The 17,712-nt window shown below is 44.6% G+C and overlaps 1 protein-coding gene across 6 annotated transcripts in view; it reads right to left on the reverse strand.

Moving 5' to 3' along the window:
- KIAA2012 (KIAA2012 ortholog) overlaps positions 1–17,712 on the reverse strand; it is a 135,060-nt gene that overhangs the window by 91,862 nt on the left and 25,486 nt on the right. For 4 of the 6 annotated variants that reach the window (XM_040228785.1, XM_040228781.1, XM_040228783.1 and 1 more), the window contains 5 exons: positions 17,139–17,281; positions 14,718–14,886; positions 11,306–11,455; positions 7,613–7,783; positions 5,199–5,309 (listed from right to left, as the gene is read on the reverse strand). In XM_040228785.1, the coding sequence (XP_040084719.1) occupies positions 5,199–5,309; positions 7,613–7,783; positions 11,306–11,455; positions 14,718–14,886; positions 17,139–17,281 (744 nt within the window). The remainder of the gene's footprint in view (positions 1–5,198; positions 5,310–7,612; positions 7,784–11,305; positions 11,456–14,717; positions 14,887–17,138; positions 17,282–17,712) is intronic. The other 2 variants (XM_040228786.1, XM_040228782.1) reach the window with 1 other exon arrangement.

The raw sequence follows: 17,712 nt of genomic DNA on the forward strand, positions 1-17,712 counted from the left end.
CCGCCCAGCGGTTTTCAGTGGCTCTCTGCAGGTGGCCAGCAGAGCACCGTCCAGCGTGGGCTGTGAGGCTGTGCTGGGTTCACCGCGGTGAGGGAAGGAACTCCGCTTCTCTCTGAAGTCCTAACAAACCCAGTGATCACTGCCCTGTGGTCCATGGGACAGACCCAAATTAGCCCCACACCCGGCCTCCTGGGAACTGCCCATGATTTCTGCAAGGGGAGGAGAGTATATGGGTCAGGACTCAGTAGAGAACAGAAACCACCAAGGTATTTTAAGAGGAAACGAAGCTGCTACAGAAAACTTGGTGTTTCCAAAGTTGCTGCAGTAGCTGCCTCTTGATACCAAGTCTTCACCAGCTGGCTTGCGGGCATTAAACAGCCAAAGTGCCTCTGCCTCATTTCTGCCCTTCAAGCCTCATGCAAGTGCATCTATTTGGCAGAAACTAATTTGCCTGGAGAATCCCAGGGATGGGGGGGAGCCTGGTGGGCTGCTGTCTATGGGGTCGCACAGAGTCGGACACGACTGAAGCGACTTAGCAGCAGCAGCAGCAATTTGCATTCAGGGCTTCCCTGGTGGCTCAGATGGTAAAGAATCAGCCTGAAATGTGGGAGACCTGGGTTTGATCCCTGGGTCAGGAAGATTCCCTGCGGAAGGGAATGGCAACCCACTCCAGTATTCTTGCGTGGAGAATTCCAGAGACAGAGGAGCCTGGTGAGCTACATTCCATGGAGCTGCAAAGATTCAGACATGACTGAGCAACTAACACACACACACACAATTTGCATTCAGCCTCCCTCACTGCAAAGGTTATCTGGGAAAGGTGGTTTTCAGTCTGCCAGCCTCTGGAGTACAGGAAGGTGCCCTGGGAGGAACTGTTGGGTGCCAAATGACCTTATCCAACCATGTTTTCCTTTATTTCAACATCTGAGATCTGCTCTGCTAAATCCACCAACATGATTGCTTATTAGCAAACACTGACTGGGCAAAAGGGTCTTATCACCACCCAGGTTTCCTCCACCTTCCTTTTTACATGGAGATGGAAGGATTGTGGATTCACTGAGGTTTGGGAAATGAAAACAATAACAATCATGAATTACTGAATAGCTGATATCCTGCTTCAGGATTGGACAACAGAACTCCTTTATGGAGAGAGTCTCCTTGGAAAATGGGGTTATTTACTAAAATACAGCATTATACCTGGAAAGAACCTTAGAAATCACCAGTTTAGCATTTTCCAAAGTCAAAAACTAGTTAGACGTGCATGACGCTTTACTCAAACAAGAAAGAATTCAATGGTCAATTAAGTTTGGGAAAACACTGCATATTCTCATCTTGAGGAGCCATAACCCATATTAACATAGTAGAGGCTCCTGCAGGGAGGAATTTGCTTCACTTTGGCCCACTGGTTTCCAAGTTATTTAGTCTCAGAATTTTTTTTTTTAAAAACAGAATGTCTGCTAACCTTCTGAGGACTTGAATTTCTATGGGACATACTCTGGGAGAACTGGATTGAATTCCAGTTCCTCTTTTTCCATACAGAGAAGCTGAGTGCCAAAGCAGTGAATTCATTTGCAATGATCACAGAAATCAGGGTGATAGAGCTGTGGATAAAACCCAAGACTTTGGACATTTCGTCCAGAGTTCTTTCTTCTTCTTTATGCTGTCTCATCTAATGGACTTCTCCACTTTCAAATCTCCAGGCATTTTTGCTAAAGCAACAGCTGCTAAGAGAGGCTACTCAGGGAAAAGCACATTTTGTCAAATATCCTACCAGTGTGGAAGGATCCTTTTATCCATGAGTCCCTACAACCAACCTTATCACAAAGGACAAATGGGGAGAACACAGAGAAAGTCAACCACTTTGCATATGTTTGCCTTCAAATAATCAGTGTTTTGAGAGAAACTGGGATATTCTTGGACTCTTCTTTCTGTTTACCAAATTGCAGACCATCAGGACATGGCACCAGTATATAATCTATTACGAAAACAAATTATCCCCAAATCTAGTGACTTACTATATTTAGTGATATAGTAAGCCTTTATTATATCTCACACAGTTGCTATGAGCATCTGGGAAACTCTTAGGCTGTGATTCTGGTACAGTCTCCTGTGAGGCTTCAGTACAGTGTCAACCAGGGATATAGTCATCTGGAAGTTTCACTGGGGCATGACCATCTCCTCTCATATGTAGCTCATGTCTCAGAAGTCACACACCATCACTTCAGTTTATCAGAAATGAGACTCTATGTCCAGCCCACACTCAAAGGGAGGAAAATTGGGCTCCCCTTTTTGAAGAAACAAGTGTCAAAGAATTTGGAGACATGTTTTAAAACCACCAGACCAAGAAAGAGCTGCAAGAGAGAAAGATGCTAATTAAATGGCCCAAAACCAAGACATGATTTGGGGGTGAAAATCCATTTAGGACAAAGGAAAGTGCTAACTGAAAACTCTGAAAGAGATGAAGAATTTACATTTGCATGGGGCTTGGAGTCCCATACTGAATCATGGGCACAGAAGTCCTTGAACTTCTTGCAATAAAGAACTCAATTAAAGATCTTCTGAAAGAAAACTTCTATTGCTGCCATTGTGACTAGGGGAATAAATGAAGGATTTGAATCAAGGATAAGCAACTTGAAGTGAATATCCAATGTTTTGACTTGTATCCTTCCAAGTTAAAATTTCCTTTCTTAAGCCTTTGAATTTTCTAAGTGTAGCAATATCTCAACATGACCAAGAGGGTCAAATTCCAGCTCAAGTCTTCACATTTTTTTTTTTCCTTGTTCTGAAGGTTTATACTCATTTCCCTATGCTATCTGAAAGCAAGATATCATGATCTAATTGCTTAAGAATTTATTTCCAAATAGATGTTGACAGAGTCTGAAAGTTTCAGAAAGATCAGACAGATCATATTCCCACTTTTACCCAAGGTTTTTTTTTTTTTTTTTAAATTAAAAAACAACAACTATGATCTCCAAAAACTTTCCTTTGTGGCACCTGGGGTATTGCATCAATCAACATGCATTTCTTGGACATATGATAAAGATAAGAAGTTCTCTAGGACTCTTCTAATATATTTGGGAGCTCAAAGGAAAAACAGATGTAGATAAATGCAGTCATCAAAAAAGTGGGGTTGAGAGAGAGAAATGGACTGAGGCTATACTGGGGCAGTTCAGTGAGTTGAAGAGGATTTATTTAGGACAATATCCCAGAAATGATGAGCCTTCCCCTGGAACTTAAAACGATTCTAAATATTTGAGGGCAGTTTAGGCAAGGCTGGGAGATAAGAGAAGGGAGACTGAATGTTTGAGTCATTGGACAGATGAGAAAAGGGTGGGCCTGAATACAGTGGGAGGTGAGATTGGAAGAGTGGGATGGGAATGGTGATCAAGATGAATTTGAACAAACAGCTGCAAAGAATTTGGTGTGGTTGGAGCAAATGCTTTGCAGGAATTGAAATTTTTTTCCAGTATACTGCTTTTCAAAACAAAACAACAAGGCTTTCCCATCAGCAGAGACTCTTAGAGAGCTGGACCTGTTCTACGGGCGCTTGTGGGAAATGTGGGTTTAAGGGTTTCGTCCACCCACCCTGGGCCCCAGCCAGTCACCATCTAGACTGTAGGTCCACCAGCCTGCAGTATATGGAGGATGGGATAGAGAGAGGCCAGTGACTGACTGACTGATGGACTGATGGTTCATTTATTCATTATCTAGCTAGCTTACTGTGGATGTCTCTAGGTTTGAGAGGCAAGTAGGATTAAATACATCGTTCACGGGAGTAGGACGAGATAGTAGATTTTTTCTTTTCCTTACGTGAGATGGTTATTGCTCAGAGCAAGTCTCAATTTATTCAGCATAGATTTCATTTCTCTCTCTCGTTCTTTCTTTCTTTTGTGTGGCAATCATTGAAAGATTTTTTCAGTAAACATTTGCTGTGGCCCTGTGACACTGATGTCAGGGACTGCGCTAAGTGCCAGGGACACAAAAATGACTGAAACAGGATATTGACAATGTGATAACACACTTCAATATGTAACTTGAAGATGTCCCCTTTTGCTTCTGGCTTTTGCTTTGCCCAAAGGAGGGCTATTTCTCTTGGAAGAGAGTGGACAAATGTGCAGCCGATGAACAGAATCGTGTTTGCGTTCCAGCTGTTGTACCAGCTGGGTGGCACTGATGCTGGCCTCCACCTGTCTAACTCCTGGTTCCTTTAGTTCAGAACCAAGTTATTTTTATGCTTATATCATGGGACAGACTAAGTGGTGATGGAAGTTCTTAAATGCTGAATTTGGAACGAATGCATTCTTGTTTCTAGAAATCCATGTATTAATACTAAGTGGCTACTTCTACAGCAACAGACACAACACATAAAATGAAGTAATAATCAATAGCTGCAGGTGGCAGAGTCCATCCCTTTATTTCAATGGGATGAGGGGCCTTGGACACAAGGAAGGACTGGACCCAAAGTCATCTGAAAATACAGAGGACCAGCCAGGGTTACTCAAATCTCCTGGCTCTGAGTCCATGCTCTTTTTAGTGAGGCAGTCATGACATCACCCATGAAACAAGTGCAGATTTTAATCTTCCTCATCAAGAGGCCTGCTGGATGTACGACGACTCATGCATAAATATCATCGGGGTTCCTGGGTGGTTGACACTCATCACCCTCTGACTTCAATTTTTTTTTTCCCCTTTGCAAGACGGTTATTGCTCAGAGCCAACATCCCTCTTCCAAAAAGTGAACATTGCCAGAAGGGTTTTTGGAAACTGCCTTGCTATCTGTCAGGAGCCAGATGATTTGCAGCAGTGAACCAATGCTCATAACAAGGAGACCTGATTGGATTACCAATTAGCCACCTCCACCTCTGGAGGGTGGTTGGAAAGAAGAGAAAAGATGGTGTTTAGTTTGGGCAAATACCAAGAGGGCTTTATCATCCTCATCGAGGCATCAGCACAGCACATTAGGCCTCCTCCGAGCCATTCCACAGGAACGTCTCTCTCCTGATGCAAGAGCAAACTTGTTGTGCAAACATTGGGTTATTGTGTCTGAACTACAGAAGCACCTCTGTGTCAGCGAGAGGAGAGAAACTGGCTGACTTGCGTCTGTTTTTAATGATGTCTCTGCTGCTGGGAAGTTTTGGAAGCTGCAGGTAGAATCTTTCCCCAAGGAAACAGGGCTGACCTGGGCTGTCTCATCTTACCTTCCCCTGACAGAAGCTCCTGGGTGTGGGTGGGCCCTGGGAGGGACAGGCAGATGTTTTCTCCACCTGGACCTTGCAAGAAGTGTCCCGGTGTAGGATCTCCAGATTTTTCTTGAAAATAAGCACAGGCACTGGCAGTGAGTGTTAGCACTAGAGCAGGGGAGGGAGGTCGAATGTGGCCTGCCCTCCCCAGCGGGGAGCTGCTGGTGGGTGTGCTCAGGAGCTTGCCGGGGTGCAGAGCTGCCCTCTCCCTCCTGGGGTTCTCCAGCGCTGCGCCATGTTTGGGCTCCTCCAGCGCTGCGCCATGTTTGGGCTCCATTGTCTAAAGTCAGTGTGGGATGAATGGGGTGGGGCTGCCACTTCACTTCTAGACCGTGAAGGTCTAGAAAAGAGGGGGTCCTCCGGTTTCAGGCATCACTGCAGGGACAAGGTGAGGCTGGTGGGGGCATCTTCTGTGAAGGAAATGGAGCCCCATCCTTCAAGCATCTGTGCAGCCCAGACCCTCGGCACAGGTCTCAGAGATTCCAGCCTCTGCTTCCTGCTCTGCTATGTGCCTTTGTGTCCTACTTGGCAGCATCGCTGTGCCCTGATGGTCAAATGCTGCCACTCTTAGTGACTCCAGGGGCTCAGGCCAAGGAGGAGAAGAAAACTGTATTTCTCCCTGTTGCTTAGAAAGATTGAAGATATTTCTATGACTTGACTTTCCCCATTTCCAAGGCAAAGGGGTCAGGAGAAGAGCTGGCAATCAATCACAGTGGACACTTACAAGTGTGTTTTTATACACATACACTGAGGCCTGACACACATGGGAACACACACTCACACATACTTACACCGAGGTGCGCATGCACGTGTACACATACACATAGCACACACATGCAGGTGTGTATGCATGGACAGGGACGCACAGCAATACAAGCACAGGCAAACATGCATGCCTGCTTAATCACACATACACACGTGAGCACATGAGTACATGCATGCACTCACATAGCTATATAAGCACACACATGCCCTCAGACACACATGTGTCCTTGTATGCACATTCATTCACACACACTCAACCTATGCCCTTGAGGCTTCCGGCTACACCTCTCTCATAGTCACAGCCCTGTTGTTTATTCTAATCAGATTCTCCTTTTGCAAGGGTGTCTGATTAGGGGTGTGTGTGTGTCTGTCTGTCTGTGTGTTTGGTGTGATTTGTCCTGGGCAACGAAACCTCCTAGGAATACCCTTGGTGGTGACATTATGGTACCTAAAGTTTAGGAATTGTAAGAAAAAGCTTCCACCTTGAAACAGTTTGGAAGTTTCTTTGGTGAAAGAAAAGAGGTCGGGGGGTGGGGGTGGGGGAACAGGATTTGATTTTGACCATTTCAGCCTTAAACAGAGAAGATGCAAGCACATAATGGGGTTATTGATCCATGTATTGAATTTATGCTTACAAGGCTTCAAATATACATGCTGGGTTTGAGGCAGGGGGAGCGAGAGTGAGCAGGGTTTGAACAGCGAGGCGTCTGTCCCTGAGTGAGTGTGGGATGGGACGAAAGTGGAGGTGCCTGTGGTTTCTTGGTGGCTCTCAGTTGCCATGTTCCTCTCTGAGTGTGAGCTTCTAGAAGCCCCGAGTGAGGCTCTACTGTTAACAGAGGCATTTTCTTCACCAAACACACTCCATCTCCTTCATCTGCTGCTCAACCTGAGAAAGTTGCCCATCCTCCGATGAGGGAGGAACAGCTGGTTGGGCTGCACTTTCTAGAAGTTTGTCGGTTCAGAGGTCTCCAGCCCAGACCCTCCCTAAGGGATTTTCAGGGGTGATTTGGACTCTAAGCAATTTTTGCTTTGTGCGCTGCCCCCACAGAAGCTGTCACTGTATTCTCTGTCTCCTCCTGAGCTGTCGGCTCTTAAGGATGAAAAGTCGGCTAAAGCACAGAGGGTGTGGTCCTGCCTGCCTCACCCTTCAGAAGAGATCTGGAGTCCTCTCTCTGTTCACAGGCCTCAGGCCCTGCCCTGGGCTGGGGAGGGTGATTTCTTCCCGGGGACTCTTCCTCTTAGTCAGGTCCCCCAGCAGGCAGGGTGATGGCTCAGTGTGGAGAATGCCCAGTAAACCCAGTAGGGAGTCTCTGTGATGAGTGCAGGGAACCACGTCATCACGGGTGCTGCCAGGAGGGAGGGAAGCACAGAACAGCTTGGCAGTGTGAGCTGGTGCATAAAACCCTTTTTTAAAACATGTACTGACTCTTGAGGAATAAGCATGGTGAGCGTTAATCCCACTGACATGGTTGGAAACACTCCTGATTTCCCTTCTTCAGTGGGGTGGCTTTCAGGCAGCTTATGTGTGGCCGTGCAAGGTGATTAAAATGAGCCCAGAGTCACAGACAAGCCAAAGGGGTGCATCCATATACCCTAGGAGTGAGTACCTTGTCCTGCTGCTGGAAGTGGCCCCCCAGCTGGTTTCTCACGTGGGGGGCCTGTGGGGCTGCTGCGGCCTGATGTCCTGGGGCTGTCTGGGCCTCTCTGGCTCTCTGGACTTTTCTTTCGTTTCCTCAGGGACAGTGATGAGGTCCCCTTCTGGGGCGGAGCAACATCCTCTTCAAAAGCAAAAGGAGAAAAAGCATGAGTGAGAATCAGGATCAGCAAGAAGCAGAGGGAACCTCTTTGCTAACTCTCCGAGTGAAGGCTCCTGGTGTCCAGAACTGTTTATTCCCCACATTCTCACATTGGTCTCTCTTTTTTCCAGCTCTGCTAAGGAGCAGAGGCCAGGTATCTCCCATAGCCAAGGAGGGATTACTTTTGGCCCTTCCTTGGGGGGAACCTCTAAGAACTGGGAGGAGCCGAACAGTGGTTCTTATTCTTGTCCTGCTGATGGACTCCTGAGATAGAAGAAAGGTGAAGGAGGCTGCAAGTTCCTTCCCTAACTGGGAAGACCCAGCCTTCAAGCTCCTGCGACTATTGGCTACAGAGTTTCAACCACAAAGCAATTTTCCTAAGCAGACCAGTGATCACATGGCTCCTCTGGGTCATAAAGCACACAGCAGCCCCTTCCAGATGGTAGAGGGTAACAGCAGGGATGATAACACTCCACAAAGCACATCCTGGCCTCCATCTCTCTCTCTTTTATTCTTTCTTAAAGTCAGCAGGGACTACTCAAGGGAGGGTGAAACCCAGTAATCTAAAAGGGATTGAGACCTTGTCTTAATCTCAGACAGAGTGGTCTTTATTTCATGCTCAACGCACTCTTGCTGTTTATATTGAAAAGCTGACTTCACACACAGTCTCAAAGTGCCATAAGCCACTTTTTTTACAAAGGGAAAAGGTGTCTTTACAATGGAGAAATCTAGCAGACACATCTTTAACCAAATAAAGAAGTTTAATATCACCTATAATGGAGCAAATTATAACAAATGGGATAAATATAAAGGGATATTTATGTCGCTTGATGTAATGCACTGGGAAGAACACATAACCAACTTAGTACATTTGTCCAAAATGTTTGATCTGAATCTAATTATGAGGAAACAGACAAACCTAAGTTGAGGATAATTCTGTAAAGCAGCTTAGCCTATCCTCTTCAAAGATGTCACTGTCATGAAAAATGAGACTGGGGAAGTGTTCTAAAGAAAAAGATGCTCAAGAGATGTGACAGTTAAATACAACACATGATTCTGAGTTGACTCCTGGATTGATTGGGAAGAAAACAGCTATAAGAAATGTTACTGGTATAATTAGAGAATTGGAAAGTGGACTATATATTAGAAAATAGTATGACATCGACGTTAATTTTCTTGAATGTGATAATTGCACTGTGGTTATGAAGGAGAACATCCTTGCTCTTGGGAGACATATGCTGATAAGGGATGAATTGTACAAAGTCTGGAGTTAAGTCTCAGATGGCTCAGCAATAAAATAAAATATGTATGTGTGTATGAGCATATATAAAATCTGGCTTCATTTTTATGATATGAGAAGTGAAACAATCCAGGGATAGGCAAGTAAACAGGTCTGTGCAACCTCTGGACAGTGGGATAGTCTCACTTACTAGCTTTAAACACCTTTGCCTCAGGGACCCTTGGATGAGAAAGATTCCCATGGAAATCTTGCCTGTTTGAACCCCCGCATCCTTTTTTTTTTTTTTAAATGCATCTGCTACCCAGTTGAGTTACACACTGAACTAACATATTAACTAATCAAGAGATCCGGGACTTCTTAGCCAACTTCCTTCTGGCAGGGTAGTAGATCCTCGTAGATCTAGAGGATGGACAAGTTCCAGATCCTCTGTCCCCAGTGGACACAGCAGCTCAAAACAAGTGGAGGGCTGGTGAGGCGAGCAGCAGAGAAGACAAAATTCCCTAGTGTTGCCATCCATCCTGGTGGCTCAGGCTGTGCCTTGAACATTGTGGTGCACAGGGAGAAGCTGCTTTCTTACCTGTCTGCTCACAGAGTGACGCTTGCCGTGTTTGGATTTTTTACACAAAACTTCAAATTCTTTAGGACGATTAACTCTCATTTAAGAAATATGGTAAACAAGCCCCTGCCTCAAAAATCAAAGGATTTGCATTTCCCTAATAATTAGTGATGTTGAGCATCTTTTCATGTGCCTCTTAACCATCTGTGTATCTTCTTTGGAGAGATGTCTATTTAAGTCTTCTGTCTAGTTTTTGATTGGGTTGTTTGCCTTTTTGATTTTGAGTTCCGTGAACTGAAATAGCTAGTGGGAACCTGCCAAAGTACAGGAAGCTCAGCTCAGTGCTCCGTGATGACCTAGAGGGGCAGGATGAGGGAATGGGAAGGAGGTCCAAGAGGGAGGGGATATATGTATACATATAGCTGATTTACTTCATTTGTACAGCAGAAACTAACACAACATTGTAAAGCAATTATACTTCATTAAAAAATGAAGTTGAAAATTAAAAATAAAGAAACTACCTGTATACTATTACTGTCTTAATATTTAAAATGACAAAATAAAATAATATATATAATAATACACAGTTCGAAAAACCGAAGGACCATTCTCAAAACTGAAGTGTGTCAAGAATGTCACGACCTGGGTTCACTGCTTTGTTTGTGCCGAGAGGCAGTGCAGCGTGATGAGTAAGAGTACAGGTGCTGGGCCTGGAAGGTAGCTCCGAGCCCAGCGAGGCCACTTGTAATTGCGTGACCTCAGACAAGTTCCTCATCTCCCAGGGCTTCAGATTTCTCATCTGTGAAGCAAGGGTAGGACTGTTGTGAGGAGCAAATGAGATGAGAGGTGTTAAAAATTGAGGAGCGGGCCTGGCACTGAGGAGCAACTTAAATATTAATGTGCCTCCTTCTATTTCTGATTACCACCAGTCAGAGATCACCTAGCATCTGTGAACCTGTCATCTTGCCCTTGGGGAAAGAGGTTGTTTTCTAAAAGTGAAGAGCTTTCTAAATATGGCCCATTATTTCCAACCTATCCACACCTAAAAATATACACTTTGATATATACATAAGTTCAGATGTTCATATGATGTTTTGAAAAAAATGAAGACTTTTATTGATATTATGAACTTTTAATGAATAAACACATATTCCTAAGTAGATTAGGTTAAAAAGACAGGAGAAGCTATAGAGTGTGCAGTAAATATTTAGTAATTTGGTGCTGTTTTACATCTGCAATCAGAATATATTCTTGTGTGCTAAGTCTCTTCAGTCGTGTCTGACTCTTTGCAGCCCCATAGACTGTAGCCTTCCAGGCTCTTCTGTCCATGGGATTCTCCAGGCAAGAATACTGGAGTGGGTTACCATTTCCTTCTCCAGGGGATCTTCCTAACAGAGGATCAAACTCACGTCTCTTATGTCTCGTGCATTGGCAGGCAGGTTCTTTACCACTAGTGACACCTGGGAAGCCCATAGAATATATTCTTAGGGGGGGTTTCATTAGAAACTAGTGAGCTAGATACGAAGTTGTTTTCTCTATGGCACTTTGATTATGGCAGCTGCTGTCTGAGCAGAAGAACCTTCGAGTAGCTGGGGAGAAGCTTTGTCCCTTCTAGCTTTGTTTCTCATGGCTGGGGACCCTGACATGTCTTGCCTTGCTCTCCTCTGGAGCAGGATCCTGTGGGATGCTGGAGGGAAGGAGTAGCTACCTTGAGGCGAGAGTGTGTCCCTGTCTGTGTCCACTGGGAGATGCACTCTTAACGCCCTGGACCTCCTTAGGGACACCTGCTTCAGGGGAGGTCTCCACGACGGCCCGCTCTCTTCCTCTGTTTCTGGTGCTGACTCAGGGTGTGGAGCACCTAGGAGACAGACAGAAGGCCAAGTTGTGGCAGACATCTGTGGGTTTTGCCAGCTGTCTCTTATTTTTTTTAAAAAAATCTGTTTGTTTCTTTTTTAATGCTTTTTATTTTATTTTTCTTAATCCCCCAAGAAGGGATTGAACCCATGCTCCCAGCAGTAGAAGCACAGAGTCCTAACCACTGGCCCACCAGGAAATTCTCAAACATTCAGCCTTTAAAACAATTTTTTTTTTGGCCACAGCATGAGGGATCTTAGTTTCCTGACCAGGGATCAAGCCTACACCTCTTACACTGGAAGCATAGAGTCTTAACCACTGGACTGCCAGGGAAGCCCCTGTCTCTTCTTTTTGGGGACCCGTCTCTTTGTCACTCACTCCATGTGGTTTTGGGTGGTCTGATTTCTGACTCTAGGGATGGACATGTGACTGAAGCCTGGCTATGAGAGCATCTCATTGTCTTAGCCACAGTGATTGAGTCCAGGGAGGACACAGAGCCCAAGCCTGGCCAATCAGAGGCAATTTTGGTACTTTTTTCAAGAGCTTTTAAGAGGTATATCCATTCTACTGGGATTAACAAGCTATCATGGATTTGCAAGAGGCCATCTTTACATGGGGACAACCTACTTGAGAGGAAGGACTAACAGAGCTGAGGGACTCAGACAAATAGTGTCCAGAGGACATTTTCTGAAACCTGGATCCAGTTCAGCCTGGAGCTGGCTGATCCTTGTACTATCCAATTACATCAGCAAATATATTTCTTTTTTTTGCTTAAGAGAGTTTGAGTTAGGCTTCTAACACTTGTTACTGAAAGAGTCCTCACAGACGTACACAAGAAGGAAGAACTCAATGGATTCACTTTCTGTGTATTTTATTCCTGGTTTTCATTTGGCAGTGTGTTGGCAAGCTCAGTGGATCTAATAGCTGTAAGCATCTGGTGCATGATGTCCTGGTGACCTTCCTTCCAGGGTCATCATGGAAGATAATCAGGGTTCAACTGAATCCTGCTGATAGTCCTGTCTTTATGTGCATTAAGCATGTGCTCTTAAAAATTGGAGTAGAGTTGATTTACAGTGCTGTGTTAGTTTCAGGTGTACAGCAGAGTGAATCAGTGAGCATGTCTTTTTATTCTAGTGTTTTGACTTCTGGGACTTTACTGACCCCGGGGAGACTGTCTTTCCCAGGGCTAGCCAGGCCCTTGAGACAGTAAACGCAAGTGCAAATTTCCTATGGCAACTAACCCGTCTAGAGACCCTCCCCCCTCCCCCAGGCATGACCCCCTTTAAACAGCTCTTACACTTCCAGGACACTATGTTGTTGTTTAGTCACCAAGTCGTGTCTGACTCTTTGCAGCCCCATGGACTGCAGCACGCCAGGCCTCCCTGTCCCTGCCAGGCCACTATCACCCTGCCTTTATGACCCCAGGGCCAGGTATCCAACAACCAGGGACAGCCCTGATGCACTGCCTGAATTATTCCAACTAGCCAATGCCAAACTTGCTTAGCCTGCTTGCCCTGCCTCGCCCATTTCTTCCTGCCAAAAATGGAATAAAAACTCTTGCTCATTCCCTGTACCGCCCCCCGCCCGCCGCCAACACACACACACACTGTACCCACCCCTGCCAGTACTTCTGCCTCCTAACTGACCCTGGTTCTTTCCATGTGGCCCTGTGGGACATGGCATGCCCTCTGCTCTTGGGAACTGCGAATAACAGACTATCTTTTCACTGGCAAGTGTCTCCTGATTTATTGGCCTCATTAGACCTGAATAATAATTTAATAAACTCTGCATTTAAAAATACTGTAATACATAATTTTTTTTGAAAGGTAAAATCTACATACAGTGAAAGCAAGCAGATTCTAAGTAAACAGTTCAATGAGTTTTGATAAATGTATATATCCATGCAACCAACTAAGATTTAGAACAGTTTCATCATCTCAGAAAGTTCCTTTATGCATCCTCCCATTGACCAGTCTTTTAAGCTTAACAGTTATGACATTCTTCATAGTGAGAATTCCAAACAGCTGGAGAGTGAAAACTGAGAAATCAGTGGCAGTTTTTCTGAAGTTTCTAGAAAGCTCAGAACTAGGACTTTTCAAAATTGGAGTCAGCTGTTTAGAGAGTTGCCTTTTGCCTCAGGCTGCCCAGAAAATTCCCAGGGGCAGTAATGTGTCTTTGGCCAGAGTGTTGTGGAATGGCTTGGGAAGATCAGAAAGAATTTCTGCTTGTGTGCAGGGTGAACTGAGTGGTCACTCAGAAGCCTCTTTCTAAGTCGTAGGTTGGAATTGATCTTGCCTTACCCTCACTCTCTTAGCACTTTGCTTAGAAGCTCAAAATCTCTTTCCTGACAAGGATTGTAGAAATCATCTAATGTTACATAATAATGTTACCTAATTCACAATTAGGAAAATGGAACAGGCTCAGAGACATAGAGAACAGACTGATGGGTTGCCAAGGGGGAGAAGGGATTGGGTAGGGATGGAGTGGGAGTCTGGAGTTAGCAGATGCAAACAGTAATATATAGAATGAATATACAACAAGATCCTACTGTAAGGCACAGGGAACTGCAGTCCATATCCTGTGATAAACCATAATGGAAAAGAATGTGAAAAAGAATGTCTCTCTCTCTATATATATATACATATAACTGAATCACTTTGCTGTATAGTAGAAATTAACACAACATTGTAAATCAACTATACTTCAATAAAATAAACTACAAAAAATCAGGAAAGTGGCTCTTCAGACAAACTTTGATCTTTCATAGAACCAAAATCCAAAGATACAAATATCCTGGCTGCCAGGTAGCTCATCTAAATCCAGTGCTTATCAAAGGCAATGAATTCATTGCAGATGTCTGATAAAATTTATTTCTCTACTCTTTTTAACCAGATTTTTATTTTTTCAAGTTCAGTTATATATGGCATTTACTTGTTGTAAACTGCCTGAAAATTCTGGCACCTTTATAACATCTATGGTGCCCTGGACTTATTTATGTGTATGGCTGACTGCAATTTTCTTCCACAGTTCAGCAAAATGCTCTGCTTAACGAAGGACTCAATGCATATTTAAAAAACTGAGTTGAATATGACCAGTAGAGATCTACTTGCAGATTTATCCTTTTTGTTTCTTTTTTAAAAAGTTCTCATAAGGGGGTGACCCTGGAAAGGGTCAGCCGTGATTTAGGACCCGCATGAGTGGGTCCCACACCCCAGTCCTTCCTGGCCTGCCTCATTCCCTCAGGAGACCCGTTCACAGGGACCCACCTCTTCTTTGTGCCTTGCCTTTTGGCGGGTGTTGGCTATGATAATGAATCTCCACAGGGAAGATGAAGAGCTCTGCTGGGGGCTCACTGGCTTTAAGTTGACTCCTCAGGGGGTCCAGGACTCTGGGTGGTTCTTCTGAGATAAGAGGTAATTTCAAAGCTTTAGGTGCCTGGAGAAAATGTAAAAACAAACAGACCCCAATATGGCAGGTATCTAAATCCTGCTGCCTGCAAGAGACAAATGATACGGTATCTTATTGACTCTCCAGCATCAGAAGCTGCTGGGTGTGATGTTGCTTCTGTATCCAGGGCTGAAAGGGAAAACTGACCAACCTGGAAGCCGGTCATCTCACTAGAGTGGGGCTGCTTTGCTTGGTGGGGACTCGGTTATGTCCCCATTAACCCAGTCTCCAACTGCTCTGAGAAGTATAAATGTGGTAAATTCAAGAGCCTTTGTGAGGAAGGCTCTTTCTTTCTCTTTCTTTCTCTTGTAGCTCAGAAACAGCCGGACTGACATGTTGGAGCTGAGATTTCCATGTCTGGAGAGGGAAAAATCTTGACTTGTGTAGTTATGGGGAAAAAGGCAAGGCTCAGACTGTGGACTGTGCAACCTTTCAGGTAAGAAAGGGCAGAAATAGGAATACACATTTGTATACTTGCTTGCCTTGTGTAATCTCTCTAAGCGTCAATTTCTCCTTCTGTAAAATGGGGGTAATCATACTGCCCACCTCATAAATTGCCATGAGGATTAAATGAGTTAATTATACATAGTTACAATAGTGTTTGGAACTAGGCTTATTTCTATAATATTTCTTTGAGAGAAGACTCTTCTGTCATTAGGGTTTAATACTGAATCTTGCCACTAGCAGAATACTTAGGTGTCTCCACACGTCTGAAATATGAAGATAGCTAGAAAAAGAAAATCACTGTGTGTCAGGATCAACCACAGCTTTAACCCAGTTTCCTTTATGTCCAAAAAGCTCCAACACATAGGTGTGTGTATGCACGGTGGGGGTGGGGGTGGGGGGAGAGAGAGGCACTAGGGGTAGTACTTAGAGCTTCCTGTTTCCAATTATTCAGAAGTTGCTAAAAATTTTTCCTTTTAGTTTGCAGCTTTTAACGTATGAACTCGGCTCTATGAAATGTATATGTGTGCTGGGTTTCAGGGAGTTCAATTTCACAGGAGGAAAAATAAAAATGTTTCTCACTTTTTAGTGTTCAAAAAGAAAAAAAGATCAGACACACACATAAGCATCCTACGTGTTTAGAGTTGAATGAGGAGGAAATTCACCCAGCAACATTCAGGGTAATATGTATAGTTTTGAGACGTTAAGAAAATGATTAACCCAATGCATGCACATAGGGTCTTTCTGTTCCTAGACATCTCGACTCTCCAGGTGCCAGCTGCCCACCAACTGCCCTTTTCTGAATACCGACCTTTGTATTTTGTTTGACAAGGTTTGCATTGGGAAATCTATGTGGAAACTCAAATGGTTCGTGTGAGATATGGCTGACAAGCCACGCCTTAAATTTCTCCATTGTAATTAAAAATTTACAGAGTTTTAATATAGTGGAAAATATTGCTTTCCTCTGCTAAATCGTATACATGGGTTGATGGGAGGGATTCCTACCCTCTGAGCCTGGCTCAGTTCTGGGATGATCTGCGTGTGAGATTGAGAACTTTCCTTGGGCCTGGGTGACCCTGGCAGGTCAGGCCTGCTGTTTACTTCTGGCCCCAAAGGAACCTGAAAAGCCAGAGGTCCTTCTGGTGTGAATGGAAAGATTTAGATCACCTTAGACATAGAGAATCTGCGAAAATCCTGAACAGATGGAAAACAACCTCTTCACTGGCACTGGGGCCACCTGGCGTGCCCACGGCTCCTCAGGGCCACTGCAGATGGCATGAATCCCCACTAATGTTGTTGGTCCCTATCGGACACAAGGTACTTTCACATAACTGCTTCATTTTCTTTCATCCTTCCATCAGCCCTGTGAGGTTGGTATTATCATCCCTGTGCACAGAGAAGGAGCAGCTCTGCGGTGAACCACTCGCTCAAGTCGTACAGCTGCCACAATGGCTGGACATTCCAGAGCCCCTGATCAGTCTCACTCACCACAAGTTCAGGAAGAGGTACCTGAAACTTCTGAAAGGGAAAGCCCCTTCACTCTCACCTGAAACTTCTGAAGGGGTTGATAAACCTGCAAAATTTATCTTACATTTTTGAAGGTGACAGACCCTCAGTTAAGCAAAACCATTGCCAGGTTCCAAGCATTTTGAGTTTGAAGTGGGTCAGCTGCTTACAAACTCCGATTCTGTCCTTACATGCTTACAGATAACCCTCAGCCCCTTAACAGAGCAAAGGGTTCTGTTGCCATCTGTGGTAACACACACACACACACACACACACACACACACACACACCTTTTTCTTCTTCATGTCCCCAGGCATGTTTTTTTCTGAGCCAGCAGCAGATGCTACAGGAGGGAAAAGACATTGTTCAGCAGGAGGCTCCTTGAACAAGTGGCTGCTTCTGCCCTGGTGCAGCTTCATAGTCCCTTGTTTGTCTGTAGAGATAGGATGGCAACAAGAGCTTATTAGTTGCAGGCATGGGGATGAACAGTTGACTTGCAACTTTAATCACCTTTGGGTTAATGGGAAGAGAGGCAAGGAGATGCTGAGACACCTGGAGAGGCTGGTGGCTGAGGCAGCTTCAGGGAGCCCTAATCTCATGATCTGGGTTGGGTTCTTGATGGCTGAGTCAGGTGATGGAGAGACTAATAATGATCTTAATAGTTACCACGTGTTAAGTGCTGACTGTGGGATGAGAATTGTGCAAAGTATTTTACATGCATTAACTGAATCCCCGTAATAGCCTTAGTGTTGATAATAATATGTTAGTCACTCAGTCATGTCCAACTCTCTGCAACCTCATGGTCTGCAGCCTCCCAGGCTCCTCTGTCCATGGAATTCTCCAGGCAAGAATACTGGAGTGGTT

Source organism: Oryx dammah, unplaced genomic scaffold, assembly GCF_014754425.2.
Source record: "Oryx dammah isolate SB20612 unplaced genomic scaffold, SCBI_Odam_1.1 HiC_scaffold_27, whole genome shotgun sequence".
Lineage (NCBI taxonomy): Eukaryota > Metazoa > Chordata > Mammalia > Artiodactyla > Bovidae > Oryx > Oryx dammah.